Consider the following 14,772-nt stretch of genomic DNA (forward strand, 5'->3'; position numbering starts at 1 on the left):
GGCTTGAACCCGTGTCCCCTGCATTGGCAGGTGGCTTCTTCACCACTGCGCCACCAGGGAAGCCCCTTTAAACACGTTTTGATGTACGACATTATAAAGGACACGTTTTTAAAAGTTCCATTTTTCTGGGTTGAAATATTTAGACAAGGTTAAAACTTTAACATTTAATATCTAAGCAGTTTGTCAGTTAAATCAAATCTGTGACTATCTTTTTGACCAGATATAACCCTTTGGTTAAGGTGAGAAATCTGGGTTTGAGTTACAGTCACACTAGTATTTTTACTCTCTGAGCATATGAATTAGATAGTGTTGTCAATTTGAAAACTTACTATCTAGGTGATTAATGTTTGCTTTAAAAACTGAGGTAAGAAACCAGCTGGATTTCCTTTACATTGGTTTAGGGATAGGAGATTACTGTGAAGGATAGGTCATTATTATATTTGGGTATTTTGTTACCTTGGGTACTGTATACTTCATAGAAGACAAAAAGAAAGAAGACATGTTAAGGAAATGTAAATCATTTTTTGTAGGGGAGGTAATAGTCTATGACCAATAACTTAGCAATAAAATTATCAGTTGCATAGTGTTTAGAAATAATATTTGAATTGTGTGAACTTAGCAAACAGAACTAGCTCATTATAAAATACCTTTATCTTTATGTTAAGACTACTTGGTGTCTGAAAATACGTTCTTTAACATACATTTTTATAATACACATTTTCTAAATACATTTTAAAATACAGTACACATAAGTATTAGATCATTAACTTTGACAGAGAATGGAAGGGCACCTATAAATTTGAAAATAAAGTAGTGGAACTTACTCCAGTGAAAGGTCATTTAGATATTAAAGTGAAGTGGGCCTCTCACTGCTGTGGCCTCTCCCGTTGCGGAGCACAGGCTCCGGACGCGCAGGCGCAGCGGCCATGGCTCACGGGCCCAGCTGCTCCGCGGCGTGTGGGATCCTCCCGGACCGGGGCACGAACCCGTGTTTCCTGCATCGGTAGGCGGACCGTCAATCACTGTGCCACCAGGGAAGCCCAAAGTGAAGCATTTTAAATTCCATAAAGCTGAGTGAGCATAGGATACAGTTTATGTACAGTAACTCAGTCATTCATCCTATAGGTTATTTTAACACATAGCTAATCCACTACAATGCATTAGGTAATACATAGAGAAGTAGTATGTAGAGGTCTTTAATTGAACTTTAATTGAATTGAAGTTCTAGAACTTCTTGAGAGTGAAATAAATGAGAATGAAAACAGTGGACAAAATTGATACTTTGAAGGAAAAAAAACAGCCTTTCTGCATATAAACCATAAGATAATTAAAACCACTAGGTGTAGTCCTTATTGTAGCTGTAGAGTTTATGGCCCGATAAATGGTCCCTGTTCCACCACAGAGAGTAGTTCTAGTGACTGGACAGTTTGTTTTCCTCAAATCTGTCTTCTTCCCAGGAGTAGCATTGAACAAACATCCTCAGATTCTTAATCATCTTATTCTTTTGTAAACGCTCTTCTCTCTTTGTCCTCCTGGTCATTTCCCATTCTTTCTTAGCTGGAGTCACACACCAGTCATGCCTCCCTGGCACCACACCCAGGTCACTGAACTTGCTCCCTTATAAATGCCTGAACTACTTGGGGAGGGGTTCCTTCAGCTAATGGCTGCTCTTAACTTAGTGCCTGCTGATTTGCCCCCCTAATTTCAGTCTGAGGAAACTTAAATTGGAAGGTTCTGCGGTACCTTGCCATCACATACACATCCCGTGTCCCGCTATGATCCGTGAGTCCTCTAACCTTTATAAGTAGTTACCACACGGAGGCTGCTTATCTAGTTGTTGGCTTACTGTATTTCCCTGTGGGCCATTCTGTATCGTGTTCACCATATTTTTGGCATCTTACTCGATACAGTTTTAATTGAATTAACATATTAGCCAATCCACTGCATTTTAACCCCTGTGACAGAAGAGGCTGCAGGAGAGTGGCCTGCGTGTAGGTTGTTACCTGTGCTTCCTGAGGAGGTGGTGCCCGGAGCAGCTACCACTTGTGCCTGGTTGTCTTGGCACGTCCCTCCGTGCTGCCAGAGGGTTGTCACTTGACTGATCCAGCCAGGCTCTGTGGCCAGTGCCTTCCCCTTCCTTGGCCTTTCCAGGCAATGTTCTGATTATAATCAGGCTTCCTAGGTAATCTTTCGCTCTTTGGGCAAAGTCCCAAATGCCCAATAATTAGTGTTTTATCTGCCTAGCTGTTATGCTTCTCATGGCAAATGGACACTCCAGGCTCCTGTAAATTGCATCACTTTGAGCCAGTTTTGATGAAATCAGACACGATGTCAGGACAAGCCCTGTTGAGGACTGGACCCAGAGTTCTGGGGGTATCTGTTGTAGCTGCCCTTTGAAGTCTTGTTTTGCTCAAGACCTCTCTCTGTGATGTCTTTATTTCACATTCAATTCGAGAGAATCTCTTTTCTGGAACTTACTATAACCTTTTAGAGACATGTATATAGAACATTTAAGTGATAATGCAAGGCAGGAGTTGATTGGCTGTTAAAGAAAATAGTACATGGAAAAGTAGGGTGAAAAAGTTCTAAAAGAAGGAAAAATGTGAAATGAGTGGTATAGAATGTAAATGCTTTTAATTGGAATGGTTGACAGGGTACTTAGTTACTCTGAGCTGAGCCCTGGAGAAGAGGTGGGATTGGGATGGATGGGTCGGGAGGAAAGGGCCAAAGGACCACCATCAGCAGAGACCGAGGATGGAAAGAAGAAGTGTTTTCAAGGATAGACGCCAGGCAAACTGGTTACAGGGGCTTGTTAGGAGAGATGTTTGGGCAGAGCAGGCAGGGGCCAGGCGGTGGAAAACCTCTGAGTTTCTGGCTGGACCCATTTGCAGTATGGAACGGAGGGAGAGTCTGGCATAAGGAACAGCTTGATGAGGTCACCTCGTAGGATGGTTTAATTTGCTGTAGCAATTGGAAGGGGTAAAACATTGTGGGCATGGAGAACGGAAGGGTGGTGCGTAAAGTAATCTTTGGCATAGGTGGCCGAAGACCTGGCGCGGCGGTAGGGGGACTGGAGAGGGTCACGCGTTATGAAATGACGAGCCTTGGCAATTGAAGAGAAAGGTGAGAAGGGACGCATATCAGTAAATAAGTGAGCAGATAGCAAGAGTCTGAACGGGAAGTTGCTGCACAGAGGAATATGCTAGGTTATATGTATGTTAAGTATTACAGTGTTTTGCCCAAAATGTGCTGCTGCTTTTTGTTACCTCCCCTTTGTTCCTCAGGACTCGGCTCAGAGTGTTACCGACTCAGTCAGGCTGTGTTTCTGTGGCCTTGTGTTTGCCACTGTCAAGCACTAACCGTACTGCATTCCTGTTGGCTGGTCTGTCTTCTCTACTAGACCAGGAACTCCATAAGATCGGGGAGAGTCATGTTGCTGTATTAGGTGTTCAGATGTTTGTGGGATGCCTTATATGCTATTATATTTTCTTGCTGCTTTCTCTGGAGTGTTGCAAGTAGCCCTTTTAACTGATTATTACTTGTCCTACTATCATCCAGATAATAATCAGTGATGGCCCTAAATGATGCTAAGGGCCCTCTGCTTTCTCTCACTGGCTTTCATTGGACAGATGTTTGCAGCATGCAGCCACTGTAGTGTCTGTCTTAAAGACAGTGACATGTGTGTACTTGGATTTCTTGATGGAGTAAGTAACCCCAGGTGAGATACATCAGGCTGATGTCAAGGATTAAGTACATTCGAGCCACAGAGTAGGCGATTCTGGCGTGCACTCACCCCGTTACTGTACCAGGTTCCCTGGAGAAGTACAGCACAGCATTCTCAACCTTCTTTACTCAAGATCTTTTAGGCCTGGTGAAAACGGAATTTATTAAAACGAAAGTACTATTTTTACTCTTCACTTACTTGCATAATTTTGCATGAGAGTATGTATGTGTGTTTAGGAGCAGCATTCTATTTTGGTCAGTGCTTGCATTCTGCATGTAGTGACTGAAGTGCATGCTTTCTCTGGGAAACTGTGTATGAAAGCTAGCAGGAACACATTTTGGTTTTAAAAGATTCTCAGTTTTACAAACTCTTCTCTTTGGGTACATGTTAGTTGTCCAAATCGGTGAAGCTGTGACCAGCGTTCGCTTCCTCGTTTCTAGCTGGGGGTGTCTGTGCGCTTTCTCAGTCTCTTACTTCTCTCAGCTCTTACGCCCACTCCTGAGGTGGGAACTGCATTCTTCTCGCCCTGATGCTTCACGCTGTTACTTTTAAAGAATTCCTCTTTCGGTAGCACTTTTCTTTTCTTTTTTTCTTGTTTTAAAGCTCTCTTGTAACGTAGGCCCTAGGCAGCTGAGGCCGAAGCTGTTGCTGGGAACGAGCGGTCTTCGCCTTTGCGTCCCCTCCTTGTGCGTCCTGACAGGTCCGGAGTGGGGAGCAGGGGTGCCTTCTAGGAGGCTGGAGGAGGGCTCAGCTGTCAGCAGTTGGTGTTTTGGCACATGGTGACGGGGCGGGGAAGATAATCGGTTCAGGAGGGGAGGGGGCCACAGGAGTGTGTTGACTGTGGAAGTTTTTCTGGGGTGGCCCCCTCCCCAGGCCGAGTTCAGGTTGCTGGGTGTCAGAGTTATGGGTGAACGGGGCTCTGCAGAAAAGCCGGGGAGGGGCAGTGAGGCTGGACTTTAGGACTGTGACCCCGCCCATGACCCGATTCAGGACTCACATCCCGGCTTCCTCGTGGAAGTTATTTTAATGTTTTTTTTGTTTGTTTGTTTGTTTGTTTTTGCGGTACGCTACGCGGGCCTCTCACTGTTGTGGCCTCTCCCGTTGCGGAGCACAGGCTCCGGACGCGCAGGCTCAGCGGCCTCGGCTCACGGGCCCAGCCGCTCCGCGGCACGTGGGATCCTCCCGGACCGGGGCACGAACCCGCGTCCCCCGCATCGGCAGGGGGACTCTCAACCACTGCGCCACCAGGGAAGCCCCTTTTAATGGTTTTGGAAGAATCATTTGGTAAGAACACACAAACTTTAACTGGCGAGTGTCTCAGGAAGAAAATACAAAATAGAGATTAGGGGCCTGAATATTTGAAAGAATCATACAGGTCTGTTTTGTAGGTGTGAGCAGACTGCAAAATGATGTGCTTTGTGCTTTTATTTTGACTTCAGTTTTACAGTTCCGCTGAGAGTGGACCTTTGGGTGTTTAGTTTCCGACTTGCTGTAGAACAGTTTCTGTCTTGTTTCGAGCACAGTGGTTCGCCGTTGTTTTCCCCACACCATTCCTGTGCGCCACACTCTCGGAAGCTCATCGCATCGTAATGCTGTGATTGCCGACGAGGGAGAGGTTGGGATATACTTGTTTGAGGGGCTGGATGGGTAGGGACTGGACGACCAACCATACTTTGACTTGGAAAGCCGCCCTCGCTCATTGGCAGTCATTGATCCGGGCCCTAAAGATGTTGAGGTGGTCAGTAATTTTAGTTCGGAAAAGCTTTTTGGATTTGTTTAGAAAGCTGCCCTGTGTGCATATAACCTCGAGTTCATCTGTGTAAGTTCAGTGACTGGCCATTCAAGCTCGGTGCACTGCCCCCTTTCCTAAATGCAGTCTTTCTCTGCTCTGTGGTGCTGGAGGCCTGTTACCACCTGGCAGGAGTTGGCAAGGTGGGCTGGGTGTCTGCACAAACTGCTGTCTTAGCTTGGCTGCGTTAGGCTGGACAAGGCCTGTAGGGAGTTGGGGTGAAAGGGAGTGAGGTTGGATTTGGAATTAGAAGTTCGCTACCCACAGTGTGACCTTGGGTAAGTGGCCGCTTAAACCTTTTTTTTGGCCCGAGTTTCCTAATGAGTAAAGGGGGAGGGGTCTGGATGGGGCTGGAGGTGACTAGAGGGTACATTTGCATTCCCAGGTGTGTCCCATTGGTTTTGTTCCTAGGACTCCAGGCCTTCAGCTTTTAGGGTTCTTTTAGCAAAACGTGCCCGGGAAGCATAATCACGCCCAGCGCGGTGTAAATAGTCACACGTCCCGGCACAGCCCCAGCCCCACGCGTACACACACGCGTAAAATCCGACTCTGTCTGTGGTAAGGAAGCACCGCGCTCACTGCCATGGGTTTTCTCCGGCAGAGCTTGCTCGCCGCCAGTCAGCTAACGAGACTCCTGGAGTAGTTGTAGTGATACTGGCACAGGAGTGAGAGGGAAGGCCTGGCACCTTGGGGAGACCTGCTGATATGTGATTTCTCCACCCCTCCCCCTCCGTTTTGAACCTGTTCTGTTAATAATTGCACCTAATTATGTATCTTTGGTCTTTGTACTGCTTATAGTTCAAATGCCACTTAAAGCCGATTGTTTGCTTTTGTGTGCTGTAAATCCTGGGCTGCCATCTGAAGCACAACTTGATGATTGTGTATTATCATCTTGGGTTAAGTGCTGTCTCATTGCCTTGCAGGCTGCCTGCTGTTTCCCGGGGAGATCATGAAACGAGGTCGCCTTCCCAGCAGCAGTGAGGATTCTGACGACAATGGCAGTAAGTCCTGCTTTGTTGTTCTTGGAACCTACCAGGGTTTGGGTCAGTGTGAAAACATGGTTCTTTAATGTAATGCTTTAAATAGCTGAGGCCCTTCGAATATCAGGGAGGTCAGCGAAGAGCCAAGGCCTGAGAAACACATCTGAGTGTGATACTGCAGGTCTGTAACCAAATCTTTCTGGGTAAGGTTGACTGCAGGCAGGCATTCCTCAGGCTTCCTGGTTGTTTTCCAGAGATGAATAATCCAGTTTCAAGAGTCACTGGTGGGTCTGTTTTTCCTAAACATCATTTACAGCCCTTCACAGTTGCTCTTTATGAAAAGGGAACTTAATCGAAGCCAGTTAATTATTAACTAGTCCAACCCTGATACAAAGGGAGATTGAGGACTGCCTAGTGTGATGTGAAAATATTAAGTACACGAGTCAGCGGTCTTCAGTTGATTTGAACATGACTGTATTTAATAATACTACTGTATGCATCTCAGCTCTCTGGCATCCTCATATTTTCACAGTGCAGCTGAGAACCAGAAGTTAGTTGGCTTCCAGGCAGGCAAAATAAATGTCACACAGCGTCTGTGTATTGGGAAGCTAACAGACGATCCGGGGAAGAGCTCCCTGCAGATAACAAGGAAATTTTGTACCTAGCACAGTGCCTGAGCTCCGGCCCATTATCTTATGTTTTATATTACACATCAAATTTGGGAAACCTTGAAAGAATGCTTGCTCTGCTGAGTGATGGGAAAAGTATTGGGCCTGCTTTCAAGGAACTCTGTCTTTGGCATATATAAAATTGAGCTCCGATGGAAAGTCACCAGGACAGTGGGAGATGCCTTTTTGATGCACTGTGGAAATGTATATATGTCGACACGAACTCAGGAGGGGAGGGCAAGGGAAACCTACAGAGGAGATAAGAGTTGGGCAGGTCCTAAAGGATGAAATCGTTTTAGGCAAACAGGGTTGTTTTTCTGTGCTCCCAAGTTTTCGGCAGATTAAAAGCGGCAAATTAGAGAGCAAAGCTTTGCTGTAGGTGGCCACGCTGACAGCCACCGGAAACATTAAAAACAGAAGAACTCAAACACAGCAGTTTGACTGGAGTGCGGGGTGCAGGCCTGGAGCAGTGGGAAGGAGACCTGGTGGTGATGGCAGGGTGTTGGGTGTTGGGGGTACCTGCGAAGTAAGCTGAGACGGGGTGGTGAAGGGCTGGGAGCTCCTGGGACAGATGGTGGGAGCTGATGTTTGGCACGTGGGAGGAGTGAGCTGGGTAAGCACTCCAGAGAGAGGGGCGTTCCTTCTGTTTCAGGGAGCGGTGTTAAGGGGCTGTACCCCGTCTGCGGGAGCCTTCGGGAACCTGAACTTCTTAGCGCTTATCTGTTCATGGCCCTCACTACCTGTTTTCTCTCTTTACTTAGGCATTTTCCTCCTTGAGGCAAAAACATGCTTAGGTATTTCTTTTCTCCCCCTGTGGTGCCCGTCAAAGTGTCCTCTGGAGTTACAAGCACTCCATAAACGCTGGCTGTTAGCTCGTGTACACAATTTGTCCTGCAGCAATTAAAAAAAATAACTTGCTTTTTAAGTTCAGAATTAATCAGAAGAAGGGTTCATGAATTATGTCCGTGTACTAATAGTGCCTGGCAAAAGGCTGAGAGTCCTGTTTTCCTCTGGTTTTGGTTGAGGAGCAGGTCCGTGCTCACTTCGTTGACTCTCAGCGCTGCCTCATACCCACGTTGGGAGAGCTGGGTTAGAAAAGGTTCTCCTGGAATGTTCTCTCAGACTTAGACTCTTCCCTTTCTGAACTAGAGGGTGTGCATTCTTGATGTCTCTGTGTGTGTCTAAATGTCCTCCCGTAATCCAGTGACATCGGATTAGGGCCAATCATTTTAATTTAAACGCCAATTTAAAGGCTTTGTGTCCAAATACAGCCACATTCTGAGGTATTGGGGGTTAGGCTTCAACATATGAAATTTTGGCGGACACAGTTCAGCCAGTAACGGCCCTAGAAGACCAAATACTTCATCTAAACCTATCTTGCCACCTAGAACTCTAGGGGAAGAGAGTACCCAAAGTCCCCACCAAAAGTCTATCCATCAGGTCACCTTACTGGTAATGGGCCTTTTTCGTCCTCCAGCTAATATGCTTATGTCTGTGCTGGCCTCCCTGAAGAAGGCAGGGATGGAGGACTAAGGTAAATACTTACAGGGTACAGCCTGGGTTTTGTCCTACCCTAGGCTACACGTGGAAATAGAGTGGTGGTGGTAGAGGATGAGGATGATAGCTGCTAGTGGAGAGGAGGCAGGCCGGCCTGTGTCGTATAGCTGATTCAGTGTAAAGCGAGTGGTGACACTTCATGGCTGTGCTGTCTGTCCAGGCCTAATGATTTGGTCATTATGGCGGATGATGGTTGTGGTAAATAGCTCTCATTAAGACCCCTAGAATGCCAAGCCGTATGAACACATGCACATTATCTGCACCGTGGAACACACTTTCTGCCCTTTCTGAGGGCAGCTGCTACCCAGCGTGGGCTTCTTCCAGCAGCCTGCCTGTTTGCACTGGAGCCCATCTTCTTGTGTAGGCACATGGTGGGTGTGAGTAGGTGCCTTCTGCCCCTGCCGTCGGGTGCACAGAACTGAGTCCGTGCAGTGGCCTCTCCCCAGCCTTTCCAGCCTGCAGTCCCGACGGAAGTTTGGCAGCAGCTCCCGGCCCAATGCAGAGCACGTCAGAGTGGAGAAGAGGCAGCTGCGGACATCAGCTTGGGGCCCCAGCACCAGCCACAGTGACGGCTAGGCCCCACTGGCCTCCTGGGCTGGAGCCCTTTGCTTTGATTTCTGGCCTGGTCCAGGGGAATATGGTGTGGTATTTACAGTTGGGGATGGACAGGCATTTTCTGTGCCAGTGCAAGCCCTCATCCAGCTGCAGTCGTAGTTGTTGAAGCCTTTCTCCAGGTGCCCTGGACTGCCAGCCTTGGCAGTTGGATGAAGTAGCACTGGGGTGTTTGCAGGCTGTGTCTGTAATTGCTGGGCTCCTGGGACTGGGTGGCTCAGCCAGTCTCTGAAGTTATGCGTTGTGCCAGGGTGTGGCTCGGGGAAACAAGCACGCTATTTCCTGCTTCCCAGTCCATGGTCCTCTGTGTTAGGGGTTTTGGCAAATGTGGCGGTGGGTCCACCAGCTATTTTTGGTGTTTCCATCCAGCCTGCAGGGAGGAGGGAGGAGCTGGAGGTTGACTCGGTCATCATTGGCCAATAATTTTATCAATCATGCCTTGGTAATGAAGCCTCCATAAGAACCCAAAAGGACAGAGTTCGGAGAGCTTCCAGGTGGCGAGCGCGTGGTGACTGGGAGATAACGGTGCGCGCTGAGAGGGCACGGAAGCTCTGAGCCCTTCCCGCATCCCGTGCCTTGTCCTACGCGTCTCTTCATTTGGCTGTTGACTCCTATCCTTCAATTTCCTCTTAGAATAAGTTGATGTAGTAAGTAACGTGTTTCTCTGAGTTCTGTGAGCCGCTCTAACAAAGTAGTTGAACCCGAGGAGAGGGGCTCATGGGAACCTCTGGCGGTGAGAAGCACAGGTAATAACCTGGGCTTGGCAACTGGCATCTGCAGTGGAAGTTGGTCTCACGGGACTGAGTCTGGAATCTGATTCTACCTCCGAGTCAGAACTGAGTTGAATTCTCGAACACGCTGCTGGCGCCCGACAGTTGCTCGTCGGTGTGGGGAAGCTTCCGCAGGCGCGTGTTGGAATTGGGTCTGGGAACCATTTTCACCTGCCTAGTGCCCTAAATCTCAGGGCTGTGTTGACCTCGCTGTGGGAAGGCCTGGCGTGTGGCGAGGGCCCCGGGGCCGGGCGCCTGGTGAGGGCCCTGCCTGGTCTCTGGTTTTCACGCCTGCGCTGACCCTGAAACACTCCTGTCTTCTCCGGTTACCCGGCCAGTTTCTACTCCATCACCGGTGATAACGAAGGCACAGAGAACAGCTGAGTAAGATTCAGACCTGCTAATTCTGCACTGAGTCACGCAGGTCCATGAGTGAGTGGCAAGCGTGAAGTTTTGTGAGGAATTTTGTTTTTCTGGCCTCTCTCCAGCTTACAGATAAAAAATGAAGAAAGACCAGAATTTTTAGTGGATGAAACACACTTTCTGCTTGGGACCCTTTATGTTACATTTTTTAATAACTTGCTGTCACTTTTTGGTTTGGCTGTGCTTGGTTTCCTTCATGGCAAGTCTCTGTGGAGGTTTCTTGGTGGTTTCTCTTCTGCATGAAAGTTACCTCTGCTTGCACTTCTCTTCCTGTTTGACGCTGCCTTTAATTTGCGCCTTTCCCGCCATCAGTTGCATCTTGTGACACCGCAGAGTTGTGTAGGAATTCTTGAAATGTGGGATTTTTGGCTCAAGTACTGCAGAGTGTGGGCTGTACCCATGTCTCCTCCAGGCACACGGAGATGGCTTTACCCCTTTTCAAACCCGACTTGTGGCTTGTCCTTGACATTGGTGGGCAGAGCGTAATCTTGGGCTTGAGGAGTAACTAGCACAACATGATCTGGTTTGTGGACTTGGACTTAACAGAAGGGCTGGGTGACCCTGAAACATTGTGTCAGTTGGTCAGAGGCCCAAGTATGTTGAAACATTCCTGGGCCAGTTCTCTTCATGCAGCCATTAAGCTTTGTTTTTTGGAAGGTGGCAGTGAGTTGGATGGTTAGAGCTAAGCCATGCTGGGATGGAAGGGCTGGGCTGTGGGAGACATGGGGTCAGAGCCTGATAGAAGCAGCAGTGGTGTGAGAGGCTCGTCTTCTGTCATGCAGTTCAAGCAAATAGAACTACATTACATTGGTTTTCTTCTGTCAGGTGGGACTTTCCATAGCACCGCTTTACTGGCACAGGGCTGGCCTGGCCTTGCTCGCTCCAGTCTGCTCTGTTGCGGTGACACCAGCTGGCCTGCCGGGCTCCACACGTGCTGGTCCCGAGCGTCTTCCTTTGTGAAGCTGGTTTAACACTCCTGAAGACCCGCGAGTAGTGTCCAGCATCTAGAAGCAGGGTCTGAGCCACAGGAGGTCGCCGTTGGGTCGGCGGTGAGGTTCTTTTGTGGTTTGCATCCGTGGTGATGTGAGCAGCCGCCGAGGCCGCCGTTCATGCGCATTTCTGAGCCTTCCATGCGCTGCGCCGCCTGGGAGGCTTCACACACACGAACTACCAAATGGTGGAGGTGTGTGCAATATGTATTAGATTTACTCTGGAGGTTTTTTCCTTATTTTAGATCTAGGGCAAGACAGCATGACTATTTTTAATATTTCCGAGGAAGGGTGTTCGAGATAAATGCATAATAGCGCCAGAAAGCAGGGTTCATAATGCATTGCACGCACAGGACCCACGCTCATGATGCTGCGACCTGTGAGCCTTTTATAACTTTTATGATTCCCCCCACATTTCTGTTTTAAGGGAAGTTGGGGATAGTAAAACAAAGCAAGGGTTTATTTTCTGTTAATTCTTCTCAGTGTTTCATGGAGATTAATTGTTGATACTCAAACAGCATATATGTCAAGAATTTAAAAGTCACGTACACTTATCACTAGAGCGGACTTAACTTTAGGTAGTAATGTCTTGTGTGGGGGCAGTAAAATCATTTTAGATATTATTGCCAAATTTTTAGAGTTCCTAACTTCTCCTGAAAGCAACAAGAAAATAAAACAAAATTTCACTGGCCATATTCTTAATTTAGTTCGTCATTAAACGTTAGCATTCTGAAAACAACAAAATGCAGCAACAACCCAGCATAATCTTAGCACGTGGTTTTTAGGAACTAACAAGTGGCCAGTGTTTTACTATAGTGTAAATCAGAATCTCCCAATCCTTTTGGTGTTTGACATACTCTAATTTCTGGTTAAAATTGTTTTTTTCTGCAACATAACTTTCAAAAAAATGTTCTGTGACATAACTTTTTAAAATTAAAATGGGTGCGAATTATTTTTGCTTGGATCATATTCTGGGAAGTATCCAGAGGGAACGTGGGTGAGGGAGGAGACCTGGCGTAGGAACGTCAGGGCACTTGCTTGGTGTCTCCTGTGGACTGGAGCTGTGGATGTCTTTGTAGGTGGAGGTGTTCTCCAGTCAGGAGGCGGGGCCCCCGCCGTGCTGTCTTTAAAGGCAGTAGTGCTTTCTTTTCCATGGCCTCATCTTCCTCGAGCTCAAAAGCATGTCTTCTAATAGGTGAAACCGAGCCACCTTCAGCTCTTGAGTTACAGTCCCGAACAACGACGCTGTGGTTTTGTTCACTTAAAGACGTTTCTTAAAAAATTGAGGATCTGCTGTGTGCACAGCACTGACTGAAGTATACTGTATGTTGTAAATAGTTATTACACAGTTTTAAAGTGAATTAGAAGGAGGGAATCACCATCAACAACTGTCTGCTGTTGGACGTGGGAGGGTCCAGCTTCTCACTGTTGAGCAGCAAAGTCTAGGTTTTATACAAACCACCTGTGCAGGGTAAAACGGAGCATTTTCTTTTCCTTTACGAAAATCATCAATTATTTTCTGCACGCATTTATTAATTAATTAATTTATTTTGGCTGTGTTGGGTCTTCGTTTCTGTGCGCGGGCTCTCTCTAGTTGTGGCAGGCAGGGGCCACTCTTCATCGCGGTGCGAGGGCCTCTCACCGTCGCGGCCTCTCTCGTTGCGGAGCACGGGCTCCAGACGCGCGGGCTCAGTAGTTGTGGCTCACGGGCCCAGCCGCTCCGTGGCGTGTGGGATCCTCCCAGACCAGGGCTCGAACCCGTGTCCCCTGCATCGGCAGGCAGATTCTCAACCACTGTGCCACCAGGGAAGCCCCTCTGCACACATTTAAAGTTGTACCCTTTGATACATTTTGACATGCTTACACCCATGAAATCGTAAAACTCATGATAATCCTTCTCTCCCCACTTTCCCCAGTCAACCTCTGCTCTACTTTCTGTCACTATAGATTAGTTTATGTTTTCCAGAGTTTTATATAAATGGAGTAATACAATACATACTCTTTTTGTCTTTTCTCTCCACATAATTATTCCTCCATTCATCCGTGTTGTGTGTATCAACAGCTCGTTCTTTTTTATTGCTGGGTAGTATGCCATGGTATGGATATGCCACTGTTTGTTTATTCATTCGCTCTGTCAGTGGATGCTTGGGTGGTTCTATAGATAAGCTAAGAACATGCCTTATGTCAGTGATAATTTAAACTTAGCTTTTCCCCCAGTCTTTCCCTTTCTGCAAGGTGAGTTTAATAAGATTAGTTTTCTCTTCCTCTTTTTGCATTAGGCAAATTAAAAGGAAGAGGAGCAGACCGTTTCTGGGGGACCAGAATCTCTCTTGGGTGATACAATCAGATACCAAATTTGTAGCATTTTTGAATATCTGTTTTTAAAAGCAGGCAGCATTTTTCAAGAATATAAAAGCATCCCTGGAAAAAGTTTCTAAATGATTGCCATTACTTGGATGTGTCCTGTGCCAGCAAAGCTGCAAGCTTCCTGGCAACCTTGGAAACTACCCTGGAGGGATCCTGACAGATCCCCAGAAGCAGGCAAAAGAGGGTCATAAAACTTAAGAGTGCATGAATTTGTTGTTGCTGCTTTAACTCTGAAAGCGCCTGACGTAAGCGCTCGTGTCCCCCGACCCCATGTTAGTTACTGAAGTACAGCAATGGAATGGCTGAAAAGTTCTTATCACCTGTAACCCTTTACATAGTGATTCATAGTAAAGGGGGCGTCCCTTTCCGCCCTGCATCTCTTCCCCTTCCCTGAGCCCCTGGGCCGTCCCATCTAGAGTTGTCCTGTGCTCTTCTCCGTCTCTTCTTTCCGCCTGTGCGCTGGCCAGAGCGTGGCCTGCAGGACTGGAGGGTGGAACAGAGGCCTGTCTAGAGACATGAGCTGCCTAGCTGCCTTCCCCACCAGGTTCCTAATGTGGCTTCTGTCTTCCTGTTTCCAGTGATGACCAGGTTCAGAACTTCCTGCAAGTCAGGCTCACCCCAGTGTGCACAGAATATTTCTTTCAGTGTGGGTGTGAACTTTATTCTTGTTCATTTAGGAGTCTAAGGAGATATACTTAGGACTTTTTTTAAAGAAGAATTTTCTAAACTGTCACTGAACAGTGCAGTAGGGTCACCAATAGGAAATCTAATTCTGCTGGCCTAGCAGCAGGCAGTCAGTTGGCCCCGTAAACAAGCCTCAGAACTGGCCGTCAAGGGTAGCGCTCTTCCCTGCCAGAGGGAAGCTTGGCAATCGCCTTTAGTCTCCGTCATTG

General features: G+C 47.4%; 1 protein-coding gene across 11 annotated transcripts in view; it reads left to right on the forward strand.

The window, feature by feature from the left end:
- JADE1 (jade family PHD finger 1) overlaps positions 1 to 14,772 on the forward strand; it is a 196,334-nt gene that overhangs the window by 150,497 nt on the left and 31,065 nt on the right. For 9 of the 11 annotated variants that reach the window (XM_067036660.1, XM_059067121.2, XM_059067131.2 and 6 more), the window contains exon 2: positions 6,437 to 6,514. In XM_067036660.1, coding sequence (XP_066892761.1) covers positions 6,463 to 6,514 — 52 coding nt within the window. In that variant the 5' untranslated portion in view covers positions 6,437 to 6,462. Of the gene's footprint in view, positions 1 to 3,073; positions 3,124 to 5,673; positions 5,792 to 6,436; positions 6,515 to 14,772 lie in introns of those variants that run through there. The other 2 variants (XM_067036664.1, XM_059067123.2) reach the window with 2 other exon arrangements.

The sequence above is a fragment of the Kogia breviceps genome, chromosome 6 (genome assembly GCF_026419965.1).
Source record: "Kogia breviceps isolate mKogBre1 chromosome 6, mKogBre1 haplotype 1, whole genome shotgun sequence".
NCBI classification, from domain to species: Eukaryota; Metazoa; Chordata; class Mammalia; order Artiodactyla; family Physeteridae; genus Kogia; species Kogia breviceps.